This window comes from Salvelinus sp. IW2-2015, unplaced genomic scaffold (assembly GCF_002910315.2).
Source record: "Salvelinus sp. IW2-2015 unplaced genomic scaffold, ASM291031v2 Un_scaffold2497, whole genome shotgun sequence".
NCBI classification, from domain to species: Eukaryota; Metazoa; Chordata; class Actinopteri; order Salmoniformes; family Salmonidae; genus Salvelinus; species Salvelinus sp. IW2-2015.
This window is the reverse complement of record NW_019943813.1, coordinates 40180-62225: the sequence shown is the minus strand read 5'-3', so window position 1 is coordinate 62225 and position 22046 is coordinate 40180. Positions and strand designations below refer to the sequence as shown.

The window sequence follows — 22046 nt, the reverse complement described above, 5'->3', positions numbered from 1 at the left end:
AAAGGCTACTATGCTAATATGGCTCCTGTATGTCATTGCTAACCATTTGTGGCAGCTGGCAACCTCACCACGCGCTAGGCCGCTAAAGCAAAAACAAAAACCTTGCTAGGCAACAACAGCTGGAGCTGCTGCCTCTTTGGAGCCCCTGGAATCCCCGCTGCATGCGCTAAGCTAATCATCATGCTAAAAAGGTCATTAGTGCTAATTACCATGCAAATACCTCTGTTATTTATTCATCCCATTCATATTAAGAGGAAAGCTTATTTCCACCGAGCACATAACTATGCAGATTAGTCAATGACTTCCTCTATTGCTGAAGTAATGCGGCGTGATGGCTTAGCGACAAGGGCCTTCTGTATTTGTTACAATGAAAGGAGCAGTGGGATGGGATTAATGTGTTGGGATCTCATGGTGACTGTCCTACGGTGTAGATATCACATTCAACRAATGTGTGTGCAACAGGAACAAATTGTATGTGTGTTGAAAACACCACAATCAATGTTAACCAAGACTAAAATCTACCAACCCAAATCTCTTGGCAAGGAAACTGAATAAAACACAGACTTACAGTACTTTAATATTTAATAAGTATATGTGGCAATGAACACTACATTTGTTTCATTCTGCATTAACAAACGGTGGCCAAGCCCACCACCTATTCCCTGGGAGACCACAATTATGTCAAATTAAGAGCTGTTTTCTGCCTGTGAGGCAGCGACTCCCTCCTTACTCTCTCATTGGTCTAGCGAGGCCCATTCCCTGGGTGAGCCAGGAGCTCCTGTGATGCTGTAATCAAAGCTCTGCTCAGGCATCTCATATTGGACTGTTCCAGCACGTCCTTAACTATTAATAGACAGAAAAGATGTCTTGGAATTCCAACGGGACGCAATGTTATCTGCATGCTAGCGTAGCTTTACACAGCCTTCAGGTGTTCATTAAATCTCCATTGACATTCTGTCTTCCCGGCCCACAGGATGGAAAATCTGCAGCCCAGATACTGTGGGGGTAGGTAACACCACAGCGGGCACATACTGTATGTATAAATCTTTACATGAAATGGAATCCATCCCACAGGTGAGGGGGGAAGCAACGCAGTGACAAAAGGATCACCGTGTTTAGGAACGACGAGTTTCTGAGAGCGTCCGCCGATGCTTCTCAGTAGGGCTGTAAATTGATTTGCTGACTGACCATAGACGTCCTGAGAGGCTATCGGTAAGCCAGATAGCACAGCCTGGATCCACCGCCGCTGTCTGGCACACTCATTCATCAACCCATGGCGTGACAACACACAGGCAGCTTCAGCTGAATCTAGGGTCAAGGAACGAGAGGGATAAGGGGTATTATTAAGGTAACTGGTTCTGATAACTCAATTCAGCCTATCTCTGTCCCTCTCCAGGCCACTTGCTCAATTTTATTGTATTCCTCCCCTCACATCCTTTGTTCTTTAAAGAGGTCAGTGTTTATTAAGACCTGGTGTGCAGTGATGCACTGTGGGTTGTCTGTAGCACACCGTGGGGACCAGCGAAGGTGACTGATGATTGCTCCATTATCTCAGGCCAAGACCAGACCTAATTCAGGTCGAACGAGGCTACTCACTCACATACCAACCACACACACACACCCAACACACACTTCCCTTCACAGCAACATGTCGGCTTCCTTTAGTTGAAATGTCAAAGACCAGCTTTTAGATGCTCATCGAAGCACCATATCACTTCTCAGGAGAGCCAGCCAACCCTGACAGAAGACATACTTGTGTTGTTATTGAAAGCTTCTCTTTGGAGAACTTTTGAGCATACGTAGCTGCCAAAAACACAAAAACTGATCGTTTTACAAAATAAAGGACTCCAAAACGAATGTCAAACATCTAGCCTGTACCAAAGGGCKTTTTATGGATTTGGTTAAAATAAGTATATTGACTGCCAAACTGTGTATGCACCTAAAAAACTGATTTGATTTGATACTGACATGTTTCAGTGCCTTGTTGACTTTCTGTCTTAATCACAGGTCAGCAGGAAAGGTCCTCTGGACTGACTGGCTGTAGATGTGATTGCTGGCACCGACTGCCTCACTGCTCATGAAATACTTTCTGGGTTGCCATACAGGTTTTACAGTGCTGACAGACTTGTATACTGTTACAGCATCTGCAGTAAAACAGTGGTATGGAATGCAATGAACTGCAATGAAGCCGGGCTAGAGACAGGCTGCTGAACTGTTGTAGTCAGTCAACCCCATATGCCCAAAACACACTGACAGGGAATGGACAGATGCATAATGACACACTCAAGTCAAGATGCAGCCAAGCAATCTGAATCTCGCTTCCCAACACAAACAATGAGTGGCGGTGAATACAAATACTACAAAATCCTACCTTATCTTTCCAAAATGATGTGCAACCGGCCTAATAAAACACACTCTCTTCCAACATGTGAACAATAAAACAGAAGGGGGATCTATCATTTACAGGAAGTAAAATATAGAAGAGCAGATGTCTAATTGTGTTTAACGGCTTTGTAAAAATTAACAAGTGTTGTTTAGTGCAGTGCTTAATTGACTTCTAACCCTATGGCTGGTTTACACAGGGTCAGAGAAGCTGCTGGCTAATTTACAATTACATCTATCCTAGGTTGCATCATATTGTCAACCCATAGCACTCACTTCTGTCATCATGAAGTGCTTTGAGAGGCTAGTTAAGGATCAAATCACCTCCACTTTACCCCATGGACGACACAATCGCACTGCACACTGCCCTATCCCACCTGGACAAGAATATCTATGTAAGAATGCTGTTCATCGACTACAGCTCAGCCTTCAACAGCATAGTGTCCTCCAAGTTCATCACTAAGCTCAGGGCCCTGGGTCTGAACCCTTCCTGTGCAACTGGGTCCTAAACTTCCGGATGAACCAACTCAAGGTGGTGAACGTAGGCAACAGCACCTCCGCCATGCTGATCCTCAACATGGGGGCCCTACAAGGGTGCGTGCTCAGCCCCCTCCTGTACTCCTTGTTCCCCTATGACTGCGTGGCCACGCATGTCTTCAACTTAGTCATCAAGTTTGCTGACCACACAACCATGGTATGCCTGATTACAAACAACGAAGCGACAGCCTACAGGGAGGAGCTGACAGCCCGCACAGGTGGTGCCAGGAAAATAACCTCTCCCTAAACGTCAGCAAATTGTGATCTTCAGGAGACAGTAGAGAGAGAGCACACCCCCATCCACATCGATAGGGCCGCAGTAGAGGGTGAAAAGCTTCAAGTTTCTAGGCGTGCACATCACTTAGACCCTGAAATTTGCCATCAGAACAGCCTCAATGCATTGTAGCATGGAATCTACAAGGTGTTGAAAGCGTTCCACAGGGATGCTGGCCCACGTTGACTCCAATGCTTCCCACAGTTGTYTCAAGTTGGCTGGATGTCCTTTGGGTGGTGGATCATTATTGAGAAACACGGGAAACTGTTGTGTGAAAAACCCAGCAGCATTGAAGTTCTTGACACAAACCGGTGGGCCTGGCAGCTACTACGATACCCCGTTCAAAGGCGCGCTTACCGTGGCGAGTGTCGTACCTGTCAGGCACCGTGTTATGCGGTGGAGCGCACGGTGTCTCCAGTGCGCCTGCATAGCCCGGTGCGCTACATTCCAGCTCCCCGCATCTGCCGGGCTAGGGTGAGCATCCAGCCAGGAAGGGCTGTGCCAGCCCTGCTCTCCAGACCTCCAGTGCGTCTCCTCGGCCCAGGATATTCTGCGCCGGCTCTGCGCACTGTGTTTCCGGTGCGTCTGCACAGCCCAGTGCGTCCTGTACCTGCGCCCCACATCTGCAGGGCGAACGTAACCATCCAGCCAGGACGGGTTGTGCAMGCTCCTAGCTCGAGACCTCCAGTGCGCTTCCACGGCCCAGTGTATCCGGTGCCTCTGCCTAAATATTTTGTCTTGCCCATTCACCCTCTGAATGGCACACATACAAAATCCATGTCTCAAGGCTGAAAAATCCTACTTTAACCCATCTCCTCCCCTTCATCTACAATGATTGAAGTGAATTTAACAAGTGACATCAATAAGGGATCATAGCTTTCACCTGGATTCACCTGGTCAGTCTAAGTCATGGAAATAGCATGATCTTCATAATGTTTTGTACACTGAGTGTTTATACTGTATTCTAGTTGTCACGCCCTGACCTTAGAGATCCTTTTTATGTCTCTATTTTGGTTTGGTCAGGGCATGAGTTGGGGTGGGCATTCTATGTTTTGTGATTCTATGATTTTCTATTTCTATGTTTTGGCCGGGTATGGTTCTCAATCAGGGACAGCTGTCTATCATTGTCTCTGATTGGGAACCATACTTAGGTAGCTCTTTTTTCCACCTGTGTTTGTGGGAAGTTTACTTTGTTTAGGGCACTTTGCCTTTGAGCTTCACGGTTTGTTTTTGTAGTGTTTATTGTTTTGTTTGGCATCATTTTGATTATATTAAAGAAAATGTACACTCACCACGCTGCACCTTGGTCCTCTCCTTTCAACAGCCGTGACAGAACTTCCCACCACCACCAACGGACCAAGCAGCGTGGTAGAAAGGAGGAATGGACATAGGAGGACATCCTGAACGGCAAGGGATCCTAGACATGGGAGGAGATCCTGGCCGGTAGGGATCGCCTTCCATTGGAACAGGTGGAAGCATTAAGGAAGGCGGAGGCAGCGACGAAAGCAGAGCGGCAGCGTTACGAGGGAACACGGCTGGCAAGGGCTGAGTCAGGTTGGAGACCTGAGCCAACTCCCCGTGCTTACCGTGGCGAGTGTCGTACTGGTCAGGCACTGTGTTATGCGGTGGAGCGCACGGTGTCTCCAGTGCGCCTGCATAGCCCGGTGCGCTACATTCCAGCTCCCCGCATCTGCCGGGCTAGGGGAGCATTCCGAGGCCAGGAGGGCTGTGCCAGCCCTGCTCTCGTCAGACGCTCCAGTGGTCTCCTCGGCCAGATATGTCTGCCCGGCCTGCGGCACTGTGTTTCGGTGCGTCTGCACAGCCCAGTGCGTCCTGTACCTGCGCCCGCATCTGCAGGGCGAAACGTAACCATCCAGCCCGGACGGGGTTGTGCAGGCTCTAGCTCGAGACCTCCAGTGCGCTTCACGGCCCAGTGTATCCGGTGCCTCTGCCTAGGACAGGGCCTCCTGTATGTCTCTCCAGGCGGGTGAGTCCTGTGCCTGCGCCTAGAATTAATCTCCTGTGTGTCTCCCCAGCCTGGTGAGCCCTGTGGCAGTTCAACGTACCAGACTGCCCATACGTCTCCTCCCTCCAGTGATGATCCATGGCATGAAGCCTCAGGATGATCCATGGCAGAAGCCTCCAGATGATGCCATGGCAAGAAGCCTCAGTGATGCCATGGCACGAAGCCTCCAGTGATGATCCATGGCACGAAGCCTCAGTGATGATCCATGGCACGAAGCCTCCAGTGGATGATCCATGGCAAGAAGCCTTCCAGTGAATGATCCGTGGCACGAAGCCTCCAGTGATGATCCATGGCAAGAAGCCTCCAGTAAGATCCATGGCACGAAGCCTCCAGTGATGATCCTGCCAAGCTCCAGGAGGAGTCATGGCACGAAACTCCAGAGACGTTCTCCAGTCCGGAGCCTCCAGCGGCGGCCTCCAATCCGGATCCTCCAGCGATGGCCTCCAGTCCGGAGCTTCCAGCGACGTTCTCCGCAAGTCCGGAGCCTCCAGCGACGGCCTCCAGTCCGGAGCCTCCAGCGACGGCCTCGCAGTCCGGAGCCCCTCCAGCGACGTTCTCCAGTCCGGAGCCTCCAGCGACGTTCTCCAGTCCGGAGCCTCAGCGACGTTCTCCAGTCGGAGTCTTCAGCGAGGGTGCCCAGTCCGGGGCCCACAGCGAGGGTGCCCAGTCCGGGGCCCGCAACGAGGGTGCCTAGTCCGGGGCCCGCAACGAGGGTGCCCAGTCCGGGGCCCGCAACGAGAGTGCTCAGTCCCGGGGCCCGCAACGAGGGGTGCCCAGTCCGGGGTCGGCGATGAGGGTCCCCGCACCAGAGGTGCCACCAAAGTGGGGTGAGCCAGCGGTGGAGCGGGGTCTGCGTCCCCCCTGAGCCGCCGCCGTGGATAGATGCCCACCCATACCCTCCCTATAGGTTTAGGTTTTGCGGCCGGAGTCCGCACCTTTGGGGGGGGGGGGGGGGGGGTACGGGTGGGCATTCTATGTTTTGTGTTTCTATGATTTTCTATTGCTATGTTTTGGCCGGGTATGGTTCTCAATCAGGGACAGCTGTCTATCGTTGTCTCTGATTGGGAACCACGCTGCACCTTGGTCCTCTCCTTTCAACAGCCATGACACTAGTCAAGGCTCATCCTATATAACTACTGTTGTACACACCTTTTCTATTAATTTCAAATCAAAGATTATTTGTCACGTGCGCGGAATACAACAGGTGAAACAGCATTTCACCTTATAGTGAAATGCTTACTTACAGGTTCTAACCAATAGTGCAAAAAAGGTATTAGGTGAACAATAGGTAAGTAAAGAAATAATACAGTAAAAAGACAGGCTATATACAGTAGCGAGGCTAGAAAAGTAGCGAGGCTACATACAGACACCAGTTAGTCAGGCTGATTGAGGTAGTATGTACATGTAGATATGGTTAAAGTGACTACGCATATATGATGAACAGAGAGRAGCAGTAGCGTAAAAGAGGGGTTGGCGGGTGGTGGGTGGCGGGACACAATGCAGATAGCCCGGTTAGCCAATGTGRGGGAGCACTGGTTGGTTAGCCCAATTGAGGTAGTATGTACATGAATGTTTAGTTAAAGTGACTATGCATATATGATCAACAGAGAGTAGCGTAAAAGAGGGGTTGGGGGGGGCACAATGCAAATAGTCCYGGTAGCCATTTGATTACCTGTTCAGGAGMCTTATGGCTTGGGGGTAAAAACTGTTGAGAAGCCTTTTTGTCCTAGACTTGGCACTCCGGTACCGCTTGCCATTCGGTAGTATTGTCCATACTGTCTATACACACCATTATATATGTGTACGCGGCCAATAACATTGTATTTGTTTAGCTATATAGAGAAAGGAACACACATGTTTAAAACACTCTGCCTCCCACATGGATCCTAGTCTTACAATAAGACAATCAATATAACATTGAGATTGAATCTTACATTTTAATGAGCATTTATATCCAACTTAGTTCGCATCAGGGGCATCTTACAAGCTACATAGACAGACAAACACTGTGTCATCCATGAATCCTAGTGTCTTGATCACAATCTTAATTAAAAGTCGACTTTGGGATACCAGCAGAGCTGTTTKTGCAACAAAGAGCTCAGAAATCACTGTAATCAACTTATCGTATAACACAATCAATATTACATGGAGTAGAATAATGAGCATTGTCGGTACCAAGCCTTCGGACTAATTATGCAAGTGACGTCACAAAGGAAGAGGAGATGGGAGAGGTCTCTTGACATGTATCTCAGCAGCACCATCCAACACGCTGAGAATGTCAAAAATAACTTCCACATGCCCTTCTTCTTTCTCTCTTTCATTAAAGCACACTGAGATGACACTGACAGAAGAAGCTATCCRCGGGCCGCACTTTCCCACAATGCACTGCAAGGCAAGGCAGGGCTGCTTTTCACAGAGTAAAGATTATCTTATTTATAGTGATTCACATCAAGGTGAAACCCATCTCCCTGGCCTTTCAGTCCATCATCAGGCATCAGAATAGTGGATAATAGAAAACTCATCCCATCCTCATGTGTCCTACAAGCAGAAGAGGAGCGGTTAGAATGGGATTTGCTGTTTCCTTCTCTCTCTCTACCGCACTTGTTCTCTAACTGAATGCTCGTCTATGAAAAACAAACTGACATTTACTTCTGAGGTGCTGACCTGGTGCACCCTCTACAACCACTGTGATTATTATTATTTGACCCTGCTGGTCATCTATGAACATTTGAACATCTTGGCCATGTACTGTTATAATCTCTACCCGGCACAGCCAGAAGAGGACTGGCCACCGCTCAGAGCTTGGTTCCTCTTTAGGTTTCTTCCTAGGTTCTGGCCTTTCTAGGGAGTTTTTCCGAGCCACCGRGCTTCTACAATACATCTGCATTGCTTGCTGTTTCGGGTTTTAGGCTGGGTTTCTGTATAGCACTTTGTGACATCAGCTGATTTAAAAAGGGCTTTATAAATACATTTGATTGATTGTTTGATAGTAAAAGCCGGAGGAATTTGCCGCCCCTATTTCGACGTAATTCCTGTCCCAAGAGCGGAAATGCTTGTTTTGTTCCACCTCCGAAGAATGACACAGGCTCCTTATACATATTCACAAATTGAGGGTGTGAACATCATTGTGTATTCCATGTGGAGTGGAGAGAAACAACAACTAACAAGGCACTGACAGCTGTCAGTGTAGCTAACTAGCATGCTAACATTATCTATCTAGCTAGCTGTTATCTGTTGTTGCTGGGTTCTTTTTTACTATACACTATTCAAAAGATTAGCCAGCTGGCTATGGCTGCTTCTGGAGGTGAATTTGTCATAAGCATTAAGCGAAAACGTCGCCACAGATGGATAGAGGAAACCAGTAACTTTGAATTCGCCGTCTATTGTTATCTATTGTTTTTACATCTTCCATAAATTGCAGCCGCAAATCCACCATAGCAATAGTTAGAAAGAATAATATAATATGGATAACTATTGAACAGTCAGGGCTAGACATGCATTTTTTCTATATTGTAATGGACAAGGTGCAAACTTTGGTAGGCTGCTGGTATGCTATTCTGCTGCAGTACAGCAAATCGAAGTCAGCCCGTGCTCATGGTTCTCACAGCAGAAGTGAAATAATAGGCTACAATGACTTTGCTCATGATGCATGCTGCTCAAATGATATGTAACAACACCCTATGTGCATTGGACGAAACACCAACACAAACGTAACAACAGCAGAACAAAATAGCTAAACAAGTTCCTGAATTTACTTTCATGGGTGCCTTTTCATTATAGGATAGACACTTGTTGTGAAACAGTGCTTTCTAGCTGCACCAATCAAAGCAGTGGTACGTGTAGCGAAGTAGCAACACTTTAGTGGTCAAAACCATTCATCTTTGGGCGACGGAGGAAGCAGGGGTGCAAAATGCAATCATATCATATAAAATGGTCATACTGTGTGGTCATACTGGTGGCCCATCACACTATAATACAGACTAGCTCAGAAATGAGTGAAAATTAACAAATTATCCAATTGATTATGATAATAATCTGGTAAAAAAGTTGAGTAGTAAAAACTATTTTGCACCCTCTATTTTAATTTGCTCCTAGGCTCAGGCGCCCAGGTGTACGTCGAAAGGATCAGTCCTCGAACTTTGCAGGTGTTTCTGCTTAATAAGGAAAAGGGAAAGGGGGGTACCTAGTCAGTTGTCCAACTGAATGTTTTCAACTGAAATGTGTCTTCCGCATTTAACCCAACCCCTCTGAGTCAAAGAGGGGCGGGGGCTGCCTTAATCGACATCCATGTTTTCGGCGCCCGGGGAGCAGTGGGTTAACTGCCTTCCTAAGGGGCAGAACCACAGATTTTCTCCTTTCCTTTTTTCCTATTTCCTTTTTTCCTCAGGGATTCGATCCAGCAACAATGTCATGGCAACATTCAAATAAAATCCAGCCCTGAAAAGAAACGTATTCTGAAAAGTATCTGCACATCATCTCATAGGAGAAACACACAGCATTGACACAGATTTCCACAAAGTTCCCACTTCGGATTTCCCAATTCAGGCCCAAATATATCATACTTTGACTAAAACGATGACTTATTGACTTAAATTGTTATGCAACATCATGGGTAAGCTCTGGGCGTCGTCTTTCAGCTGAAAAAAATAGATTTTCGCTGTTGTGGTACTTAAACCTAATTTATTATAATGAAGTAAACAAGCTATTGTTAACTGCCAAAATAATGGAAACACTTGAGGAAATGAGGGATACAAAGTATAATGAAAGCAAGTGCTTCCAGATAGGTGGGGTTCCTGAGTTTATTAAGCAATTAACATCCCATAATGCTTAGGGTTATGTGTAAAAATGCTGGGCAGGCCATTATTTTGGCTACCATGACTATGCCCCCATAGGAAGACAATGCCCCCATCCACAGGGCACGAGTGGTCATTGAATGGGTTGATGAGCATGAAAACGATGTAAACCATATTCCATGGCCGTCTCAGTCACCAGATCTCAACCCAATTGAACACTTATGGGAGATTCTGGAGCGACGCCTGAGAGATTGTTTTCCACCACCATCAACAAAACACCCAATTATCGAATTTCTCATGGAAGAATGGTGTCACATCCCTCCAATAGAGTTTCAGACACTTTGAGAATCTATGCCAAGGTGCATTGAAGCTGTTCTGGCTCGTGGTGGCCCAACGCCCTATTAAGACACTTTATGTTGGTGTTTCCTTTATTTTGTCAGTTACCTGTACATCACAGCTGCAATATTGAATTAACTCACTACACATAAACAGCTATTACAATAACTGCCATTTGAAGCCATTTGGTCTTACTCCATATATAATTAATATTTTTAAGCAGTAGATATGATGATGGCATTGCTTATGATGCAGTCTGGTCTGGCTGTGAAAGCTCCTCATCACATCTGTAGAGGATTTCACAACATCAAGGCAAAGCTGTCAGACCAGGAAAAGCATCAATCTCTATGCAGAGTCCACAGTTTGTGTACATGCAAGCGTCTGTGTGCATGTGTGCGCATGTGCATGTGTACGCAGACMAGCTTGTACATGTCTGTACTCCCTTGTGTGTGAGTCCATCAGCCTTTGTGTGACGGTGGTCTGCAGCATATGAATGTTTATGTGAGCATTGTACTGTGATTTTCCACTTGGGGTTCAGGCTGTCAATCAAGCCCTGTATGCTCGCTATGTGTAACCTGTGCCTGCGAGACGCTGCCCCTCTGGGGATCCATCAGAAGGAAAGACCCAACCAGTCAAATAATATGGAGATGGTATGGATGGGGCTGATGGGGCCCTTAGAGCCAAGGTCTCATTTACATAGGGAAAACATGGCAGGTAGAGACCATTACTGAAAACAGATTTAGCCAGACCATCTCATGAATAAAAGACGCATTACGCAGGTTTATTGTATTTAGCAGCACTTGATGTTATGAAGATCTTAAAGGGAAGAAAATGAAAACAGCATCTCTGGAATGTTAATCCAGGGAAATGCTGCTTCCCTATGCTGCTAGGCTGGGAGTGGACTTATGGGAACACCGGAATAGTTAGGAGTCAGAGGAGCGGTGTGACTCAGCAGAGGCAATCTAAAGGAAGCACGGTCTGTGACAGTACATCACTTTAGATCTCCCACTGTAACAACTCTGTGGGGATTTTAGTATCCAGCTGTTGCAGCAAATGGTTGTCGCTCCAGCTCGGCTGAATATCTCAGAGCTGTTTCTGGTGAATATCTATATCCACAGMTTTTTTTGGTCTATTGTTGTTGTTGTTGTCATCAGTGGATTCTCAGTTTTTCTGTGTTTTTCCATTCCTCCTCTCTGTGGCGATGGCTGTCAACCGGCTGAGAAGATAAACAGGATCAAAGCGTTTCCKGGTTTTGAGATTTGCTTCCAAAAACTTGTTTGTTTGTGAGCGTGTYTTTGGAAAACGCTTCAGAGATGACAAGAAGCTTGGCATCTGATAGACATTTGATGTGCGTAGCAGCTGAGAGCTTTCCCGTTCTCCTCTCCTCTCTTCAGAGAAATAGATGACACATGAGAGATACCTAAATAGTCCTGATGAAGTTAAGTGGCTCAAGTAGTTGAGAAAAACACACAATTGAAAGCAAATGAGCAAGCTAGCCAATCGAATCTWGAGCAGTACTGAACTTCTCACTTTGAAGTCTCAAACATAGAAATGGAATGTATAGGTAGCCGCACATGACTGACAATGATCAGTCTATACACTGCATAGCGATGTGCAAAGGTCTTGAACATTGCTCCCATTTGAACATACCCTAGATCTTGTGGATGCACTTCAAGTACGTCAAGCAAAATATAGACAATGGAGAAGGGATGGTGAGAGTGAGTAATACCTCCTCTCGTCATACTGAGAGGTGAGTGAAAGACTTACAGTGCCTTCAGAAAGTATTCATACACCTTGACTTATTCCACATTTTGTTGAGTTACAACATTAATTCCAAATTGATACAAATATGTTTTTTCTTTCACCCATCTACACACAAAACCCGATGAGGACAAGGTGAAAACATGTTTTCAGAAATGTTTGCTAATMTATTGAAAATTAAATACAGAAATATCTAATTTACATAAGTATTCACACCCCTGAGTCAATACATGTTAGAATCKCTTTTGGCAGTGAATACAACTGTGAGTCTTTCTGGGTAAGTCTCTAAGAGTGTTGCACACTTGGATTGTAAATATTTTCACATTATTCTTTTAAAATTCTTTAAGCTCTGTCAAATTGGTTGTTGATCATTGCTAGGCAGCAATTTGTAAGGTTTGCCTCAGATTTTCAAGCCGATTTAAGTAAAAACTGTAACTAGGTCACTCAGGAACATTCAATGTCATTTTGGTAAGCAACTCCAGTGTATATTTGGCCTTGTGTTTTAGGTTATTATGATTGTTGGAAATCAGACTGAAGCAGGTTTTCCTCTAGGATTTTTCCTGAGCTTAGTTCTATTCTGTTTCTTTTTATCCTAAAAAATACCCCTTGCCGATGATGCAGACACCACCATGCTTGAAAATATGAAAAGTGGTACTCAGTGCCCCAAACGTAACGTTTGGCCGAGCCTTTTCTTGTCTCTACTCCTCCCGTTACGGGGTCTGAGACGCCGAAGCTTCCCACCATTAGCTCTGATAAATTGAAAACCCTAGTCATTGGCGACTCCATTACCTGCAGTATTAGACTTAAAACGAATCATCCAGCGATCATACACTGTTTACCAGGGGGCAGGGCTCTCTAACTCTAACTCCTCTATCTACCAACATAGACAGGGCTCTAACTCCTCTAGCTCCACAATGAAATAGGGTGCAGGCCAGGCAGCAGGCTGTTAGCAAGCCTGCCAGCTTAGTGGAGTCTGCCACTAGCATAGTCAGTGTAGTCAGCTCAGCCATCCCCATTGAGACTGTGTCTGTGCCTCGACCTAGGTTGGGCAAAACTAAACATGGCGGTGTTCGCCTTAGCAATCTCACTAGGATAAAGACCTCCTCCATTCCTGCCATTATTGAAAGAGATCGTGATACCTCACATCTCAAAATAGGGCTACTTAATGTTAGATCCCTCACTTCAAAGGCAGTTATAGTCAATGAACTAATCACTGATCATAATCTTGATGTGATTGGCCTGACTGAAACATGGCTTAAGCCTGATGAATTTACTMTGTTAAATGAGGCCTCACCTCCTGGTTACACTAGTGACCATATCCCCCGTGCATCCCGCAAAGGCGGAGGTGTTGCTAACATTTACGGTAGCAAATTTCAATTTACAAAAAAAAAATGACGTTTTCGTCTTTTGAGCTTCTAGTCATGCAGCCTACTTGAGCTTCTTCTATGCAGCCTACTCAATCACTTTTTATAGCTACTGTTTACAGGCCTCCTGGGCCATATACAGCGTTCCTCACTGAGTTCCCTGAATTCCTATCGGACCTTGTAGTCATAGCAGATAATATTCTAATTTTTGGTGATTTTAATATTCACATGGAAAAGTCCACAGACCCACTCCAAAAGGCTTTCGGAGCCATCATCGACTCAGTGGGTTTTGTCCAACATGTCTCTGGACCTACTCACTGCCACAGTCATACTCTGGACCTAGTTTTGTTCCATGGAATAAATGTTGTAGATCTTAATGTTTTTCCTCATAATTTACATTTACATTTAAGTCATTTAGCAGACGCTCTTATCCAGAGCGACTTATAATCCTGGACTATCGGACCACCATTTTATTACGTTTGCAATCGCAACAAATAATCTGCTCAGACCCCAACCAAGGAGCATCAAAAGTCGTGCTATAAATTCTCAGACAACACAAAGACTCCTTGATGCCCTTCCAGACTCCTTCTGCCTACCCAAGGACGTCAGAGGACAAAAATCAGTTAACCACCTAACTGAGGAACTCAATTTAACCTTGCGCAATACCCTAAATGCAGTTGCACCCCTATTCCAACTAAACTACTTAAAGAGCTGCTTCATGTGCTTGGCCCTCCTATGTTGAACATAATAAACGGCTCTCTATCCACCGGATGTGTACCAAACTCACTAAAAGTGGCAGTAATAAAGCCTCTCTTGAAAAAGCCAAACCTTGACCCAGAAAATATAAAAAACTATCGGCCTATATCGAATCTTCCATTCCTCTCAAAAATTTTAGAAAAAGCTGTTGCATAGCAACTCACTGCATTCCTGAAGACAAACAATGTATACGAAATGCTTCAGTCTGGTTTTAGACCCCATCATAGCACTGAGACTGCACTTGTGAAGGTGGTAAATGATCTTCTAATGGCATCAGACCGAGGCTCTGCATCTGTCCTCGTGCTCCTAGACCTTAGTGCTGCCTTTGATACTATCGATCACCACATTCTTTTGGAGAGATTGGAAACCCAAATTGGTTTACATGGACAAGTTCTGGCCTGGTTTAGATCTTATCTGTCGGAAAGATATCAGTTTGTATCTGTGAATGGTTTGACAAATCAACTGTACATTTCGGTGTTGCTCAAGGTTCCGTTTTAGGACCACTATTGTTTTCACTATATATTTTACCTCTTGGGGATGTCATTCGAAACCATAATGTTAACTTTCACTGCTATGCGGATGACACYCAGCTGTACATTTCAATGAAACATGGTGAAGCCCCAAAATTGCCCTCGCTAGAAGCCTGTGTTTCAGACATAAGGAAGTGGATTGCTGAAAACGTTCTACTTTTAAACTCAGACAAAACAGAGATGCTTGTTCTAGGTCCCAAGAAACAAAGAGATCTTCTGTTAAATCTGACAATTAATCTTGATGGATGTAAAGTCGTCTCAAATAAAACTATGAAGGACCTCTGCGTTACTCTGGACCCTGATCTCTCTTTTGACGAACATATCAAGACTGTTTCAAGGACAGCTTTTTTCCATCTACGTAACATTAGAAAAATTTGAAATGTTCTGTCCAAAAATGATGCAGAAAAATTTATCCATGCTTTTGTTGCTTCTAGGTTAGACTACTGCAATGCTCTACTTTCCGGCGACCCGGATAAAGCACTAAATAAACTTCAGCTAGTGCTAAATCCGGCTGCTAGAATCCTGACTAGAACCAAAAAATGTGACTCATCTCTTCAGTAGGTCCTATGATTGAGTGTAGTCTGGCCCAGGAGTGTGAAGGTGAACGGAAAGGCTCTGGAGCAACGAATCGCCCTTGCTGTCTCTGCCTGGCCGGTTCCCCTCTCTCCACTGGGATTCTCTGCCTCTAACCCTATTACAGGGGCTGAGTCACTGGCTTACTGGTGCTCTTCCATGCCGTCCCTAGGAGGGGTGCGTCACTTGAGTGGGTTGAGTCAGTGACGTGATCTTCTGTCTGGGTTGGCGCCCCCTCTTGGGTTGTGCCGTGGCGGAGATCTTTGTGGCTATACTCGGCCTTGTCTCAGGATGGTAAGTTGATGGTTGAAGATATCCCTCTAGTGGTGTGGGGCTGTGCCTTGGCAAAGTGGGTGGGGTATATTCCTTCCTGTTTGGCCCTTCCCGGGGTATCATCGGATGGGGCCACAGTGTCTCCTGACCCTCCTGTCTCAGCCTCCAGTATTTATGCTGCATTAGTTTATGTGTCGGGGGGGCTAGGGTCAGTTTGTTATATCTGGAGTACTTGTCCTGTCTTATCCGGTGTCCTGTGTGAATTTAAGTATGCTCTCTCTAATTCTCTCTTTCTCTCTTTCTTTCTTTCTCTCTCTCGGAGGACCTGAGCCCTAGGACCATGCCTCAGGACGACCTGACATGATGACTCCTTGCTGTCCCCAGTCCACCTGGCCGTGCTGCTGCTCCAGTTTCAACTGTTCTGCCTGCGGCTATGGAACCCTGACCTGTTCACCGGACGTGCTACCTGTCCCAGACCTGTTGTTTTCAACTCTCTAGAGACCGCAGGAGCGGTAGAGATACTCTTAATGATCGGCTATGAAAAGCCAACTGACATTTACCCTGAGGTGCTGCACCCTCGACAACTACTGTGATTATTATTATTTGACCATCAGGTCATTTATGAACATTTGAACATCTTGGCCATGTTCTGTTATAATCTGCACCCGGCACAACCAGAAGAGGACTGGCCACACTCATAGCCTGGTTCCTCTTTAGGTTTTTTCCTAGGTTTTGGCCTTTCTACTGAGTTTTCCTAGCCACCGTGCTTCTACACCTGCATTTCTTGCTGTTTTGGGGTTTTAGGCTGGGTTTCTGTACAGCACTTTGAGATATCAGCTATGTACGAAGGGCTATATAAATACTTTGATTTGATTTGATAAAGTTAATTTCTTTGACACATTTTTTTGCAATTTTACTTTAGTGCCTTAATGCAAACAGAAGGCATGTGCACGTTCTGACCATAGTTCTTTTTGTATTTTCTTTGTTTTAGTGTTGGTCAGGACGTGAGCTGAGTGGGCATTCTATGTTGTGGGTCTAGTTTTCCTGTTTCTGTGTTTGGCCTGATATGGTTCTCAATCAGAGGCAGGTGTTAGTGGTTTTCTCTGATTGGGAGCCGTATTTAGGTAGCCTGTTTTCTGTTGGGGTTTGTGGTGGTTGTCTTCAGTCTTTGTGTGTCTGCACCAGATAGAAATGTTTCGGTTTTCACGTTTGTTTTTGTATTTTGCGAAGTGTTCAGTTTATTGTCTTTTTATTAAACATGATGAACACTAATCACGCTGCGCTTTGGTCCTCTCCTTCTTCCACAGAAGAAAGCCGTTACAGCATGCTTTGGAATATTGTATTCTGTACAGGCTTCCTTCTTTTCACTCCGTCAATTATGTTTGTATTGTGGAGTAACTACAATGTTGTTGATCCATCCTCAGTTTACAACTATCACAGCAATAAACTCTGTAACTGTTTTAAAGTCACCATTGGCCTCATGGTGAAATCCCTGAGCAGTTTCATTCCTCTCCGGAAACTGAGTTAGGAAGGACCGCTGTATCTTTGTAGTGACTGGGTGTATTGATACACCATCCAAAGTGTAATTAATAACTTCCCCTTGCTCAAAGGGATATTTAATGTCTGATTTTTTATGTTTACCCATCTACCAATAGATGCCCTTCTTTGCGAGGCATTGGAAAACCTCCCTGGTCTTTGTGGTTTGAAATTCACTGCTCTACTGAAGGACCTTACAGATAATTGTATGTGTGGGGTACAGAGATGAGGTAGTCATTCAAAAATCATGTCCATGCAACTTATGTGACTTGTTTTAAGCACATTTTACTCCTTAACTTATTTAGGCTTGCCATAACAAAGGGGTTGAATACGTATGGATTCAAGACATTACAGCTTTTGATTTTTTATTAATTTGTAAACATAAAAAAATAAACGAATTCCGCTTTGACATTATGGGGTATTGTGTGACACAGTGACACAGTGACACAAAATCTCAATTTAATCAATTTTAAATTCAGGCTGTAACACAACGAAATTTGGTAAAAGTCAAATGGTGTAAATACCTTCTGAAGGTGCTTGGTGCCGGTGCAGCGATGGTGGGATTAACATGAGAGGCGGGCATATGGTGTCATACCAACAGGCTTTTATCCATGCCCACACCCATCTCCCTCTGCTGCTCTGGGCTTTATATGTCGGTCTCTGGAACATTTCCTACATTCTGTTAGCCAATCACTGTCCACCATCTGTCTATTCCCTTCACTTCTGATATGGCGGTAGGAGTTGCATTTTGGCACGCTCGGTTGAGCAGAATTCTGAGAGACTCAACAAATATGGACAGACACACATAGGCCCAAACATACACAAGGAAACAGACAATCACACCACACCATGATGCATGATAGGGTTGGGCAATGTCAATCTTTGTCCTATCATGATTAAGTACCATTAAAACATTTTGATATATGTTATTGCCCCCTGTTGGCCAAATTAAATTAAATAAAACATTGGAGAAAAACAATTACAACATTTAATAAAAAAGACAGCTAAAAAGGGCCGCTACCTCGAGCTCGCATGCTATGGGAGTGACAAGAGGAATCCTGACAAAATATATTTTGGAGACGAAACTTTTTTAGTAGCTTAATCCTGTTAATCTGTGGCACGAACATTTTTTGTTTCTGTGTGTGCCAACGCGCAAGACAGCCTCGTGTAGCGTGATGGGTTATAAATCATTTAGGGCCTGACTGCAGAGCACCCAACTTCTGTCCCCAAAACTGGATGGATGTTATTTAATGACTCACATTTTTGCCTAATRTTCCTCTCTAGGTCTAGGCTTCTATGCATTGCAGGTAGCTTCTACACATTGCTAATAATAGGCTATGGAAATAGGTCTAAACTACAAATGATTTATTTCATAAGCTTTGCTCAGCTGTAAGTTTTATCTTGATTATTCACTCAATTTCACTTCTTGTTGCCTGCAATATTTGACATTCCAAATAAAGCTGTGATAGATAATTGAATATAGACTGACTTCACAATTGTTTACATTGAAAAGTTGCACATTTCGGACATTACACACTTTATTKGAATATCCTATTTGGGATATTATCTTCATAACTTTATCTTGTCTTAATGCTTTTAATGGGCTCATTTAATTTGTAGAATGTGGCTTTTGGCRGTTTGGTTCACAACTGCAAGGAGGAGGGATGCATGCACCATTTCACAATAGACGGTGGAGCGCGGCAGGAGAAAGCCAGCATGCATAGAAGTCATATTCATATTAAATGGAGAGAAAATTTAAAAAATAGTGCTTTTAAAATAATTACAAAATAATTCTGACTGGTGAAAATCTTAGCTCTGTCTATATTGTTCTCTTGCATTCCGTAAATTGTTCATAACATATTTATTGAACTAGATTATGCAGGTTATAGCAAAGGAATAGGCCACTTAGCATGGTCCTGCTATGGGCTGCCTGGCCAGCTCTTTACTGTGTGGTGCCAGTCAAGTAGAAATAGGCTAAACATCATCTGTCACATCACGATGTCTTCAACATTGACAATGGCTGTCAATCATCTTCGATATCTGATACCATTGTAATATCGCCCAATGCGAATGAATGATGCACAAAGCATTGGCACACAAACACATTCACAGACAGAAACWTAAGGACACAKGTTTGATTTGATTTGACAAGGTATGCAGAAAGCATGGGCACACAACCACATACACACATGTTTAATATGCTATTAACAGCACTGATTAATGATAATACAGGATCATTTGCCCCCTCGATACTGCAGATCCAACCCTCACTGAAATCATTGCAATGTTTTGGATTAATTCAAATTTAAATTAGCATGAGCTCTGTCTGTGGTACACCCTCTCTCATCTCACACACTGGCAGAAGAACTCACACATTTCCACTAAACTCCCATTGCCTGACAGAAAAGATCATCTAAAACACTCAGCCCACACACACACACACACACACACACAACAACACACACACACACACACACACACACACACACCACACTCACACTCACAACTCACACTCACACTCACACTCACACTCACTGCATTTGGTTCACACTGTGATGTGTGTTTGAAACAGAGCGATGGGATACAGCTGTGGCCTTAGTGCTTGGCCGGCCTTCACATCAGTACCTACTAGTCTTGGATTTTCAGTGGGCGTCTTTTGGGCACTGGTGTTATCAAAGCCACCTTCTGCCAAGATGTATGAGATTCCGGAATAATCCAGTTTTATCCTGGGAACATTGCAGCTCCTGATGCGGACCCTTCAGGCTGGCCAAACGGACCTCCAGAGTCAGCACTCCAGACCATTCTGACTACTGCACAGAGCTCCAAATAATCACTCACTAATGGCCTTTTTATCTGTAAAATCCTCTAAAAGTAGGCCTATGTACTTTAGCTTTGTGGTAATGCCTAGAGACAACTTATTGAATCAGTGCTTCGTACAGTATTACATTTCACTGGCTACAGTATGAGGAAAATACTTTATGTACAATCTCCTTCTAGTACTTGAGATGTTTTCTGGTGTCTGTGCACTGAGAAGGATTTGGATTCCAGATCCACGCACACACACAAACACAATGCAATGAATATATTGGCTAGCTCTCTACCCAATACATCTCAGAATGTGCTTGCCTCTGGCTGTACTGTCTCTCTTTGACAATCATAATAACAGTGTTGCTGCCAATGCAGGCAGGCATTAGGGTTTCTGAGCTCTTCGTTCTCACAACAGGAATATCTCTGCCCGACTCACAAAGCCAACTTGACAGGCGCACCAGAAAACTGCCAGTTCGTTAAAATAAAACAATTGTGCCTGCTAAAACACTTGGTGCCTGCTTTGCAAAACCGAACGTGGGCTAGGCAGATACCAGGCAAACAAAAGGCTCAGCGGGCAGAAGAGTGGCATTGCGAGGGGGTGGAGGAGTGATGGGGGTGGATTTAGTGGGATTGGGATGGGAAAGGTGGATGTGGTGGCAGCCCCCACCTTAAGACATGTCTGTCTGTAGACAGGAGTTAGGGGAATGTGTTCTCTGTCAGCTCGCTGTTCTCAGCCCGCTTGTTCAGGGTTTGGCATGGCTCAGTGGAGGTTCAGCCAGGGTTTGGCACAGGGCTAGGGGTCAGGCGCTCACTCCCTGGGGAGGCCGTTTACGGTTAATTGCTCCCCCTCTGGCCAAGCTGACCTCGGCCCTCCTGGAGAGAGACAACCTCTGACAGGGAGAATTAGACACAGGGCCAGAGAGATAGAGAGAGAGAGAGGGGAGGAGAGAAATAAATAAAAGATAGAACCATGGTCTGCAACCAGGTGACTTAATGATTCCCGTGTCACACTCTGTTAGATATGTTACTGGACAGATACAGAGCAGAGACATGACCTATGAGAGCCTTTCTAGACAGGCTACGGTGGACATCAATCATAGAATACAGGTCCACTCATCATTATGTCAACACATTGACAAAATAACAACAGTCCCCATTGGCAGCATATGCCAGTGACTGATGGGATGCCAGTTATCATCAAGATGGAATTATACCAGTTTCTTCATGGTTTAGGTTTGTGTAGTAAAATGTGGTCTACATTTGAATAAATCATCTCAGTTTTTTGTCAGTGCGGATTCCTTTCAAGAGCCAGTATTCATACTGATTAAGGAAATATTTCTGGCTCATATTGGTGGCATGCAAGGCACACATGTTTCAAACTAGTGTCCTAATTTCTGTCCAAATTCCAATAAACCAAAAAGTTTATTTCTGTCATGCCACTAAACCAAAACCTTTTGAAAACATTTGTCACCCATCTGGAATTTCAATGGGGAAAGGATTGACCAATATTGAGCAACTTTCTCAAATGCACTTCTCTTGTAAGTGTGTAGGGGAGTGATTTTGTTCATTAATCAACATCGAAACATTCCATTTTGAGAGGAGGAATCATAGAGTTGACCCTGACACACAAGGAAGCAATGCTCAAGAGAAACAAATAGTCATTCAAATGCAGATGGGACAAACAATCATTGGTTATATTGACTTAGCTGGCTACATAGAGGTTGAATTAAGTACATTTATCACCGACCTTGACATATTCTATCACACCTGCTACTTGCAATAATCTACATTACATTTCCCATCCATGGCAGTTGTGCTGGAGGCACAGACACAACAATATCTACCTGGCCTCTTTTGTGAGAATGTTGGTAGCGAGCAGAGTTTACCCTCTTGGTGCATATAGTATACACAGACAGACAGACAGACAGACAGGACAGACAGACAGACAGACAGACAGACAGACAAGACAAGACAGGGAGGGAGGGAGGGAGGGAAGGGAGGGAGGGAGGGAGGGTGTAGCTGGCGGGCACTCATGAGAGGAACTACAAACCGCTGAGCATCCTGACCCCATTTAAACTACTAAACCCATCACAACCT

General features: G+C 44.8%; 1 protein-coding gene across 1 annotated transcript in view; it reads right to left on the bottom strand.

The window, feature by feature from the left end:
* Window positions 1-646: 646 nt before the first annotated feature.
* LOC112074105 (spondin-1-like) overlaps window positions 647-22046 on the bottom strand; it is a gene marked incomplete at its 5' end in the record, with an annotated part of 60716 nt that continues 39316 nt past the window's right edge. The window contains one exon of the mRNA XM_024141328.2: window positions 647-1308. Within this exon, the coding sequence (XP_023997096.1) occupies window positions 1267-1308 (42 nt within the window). The remainder of the gene's footprint in view (window positions 1309-22046) is intronic.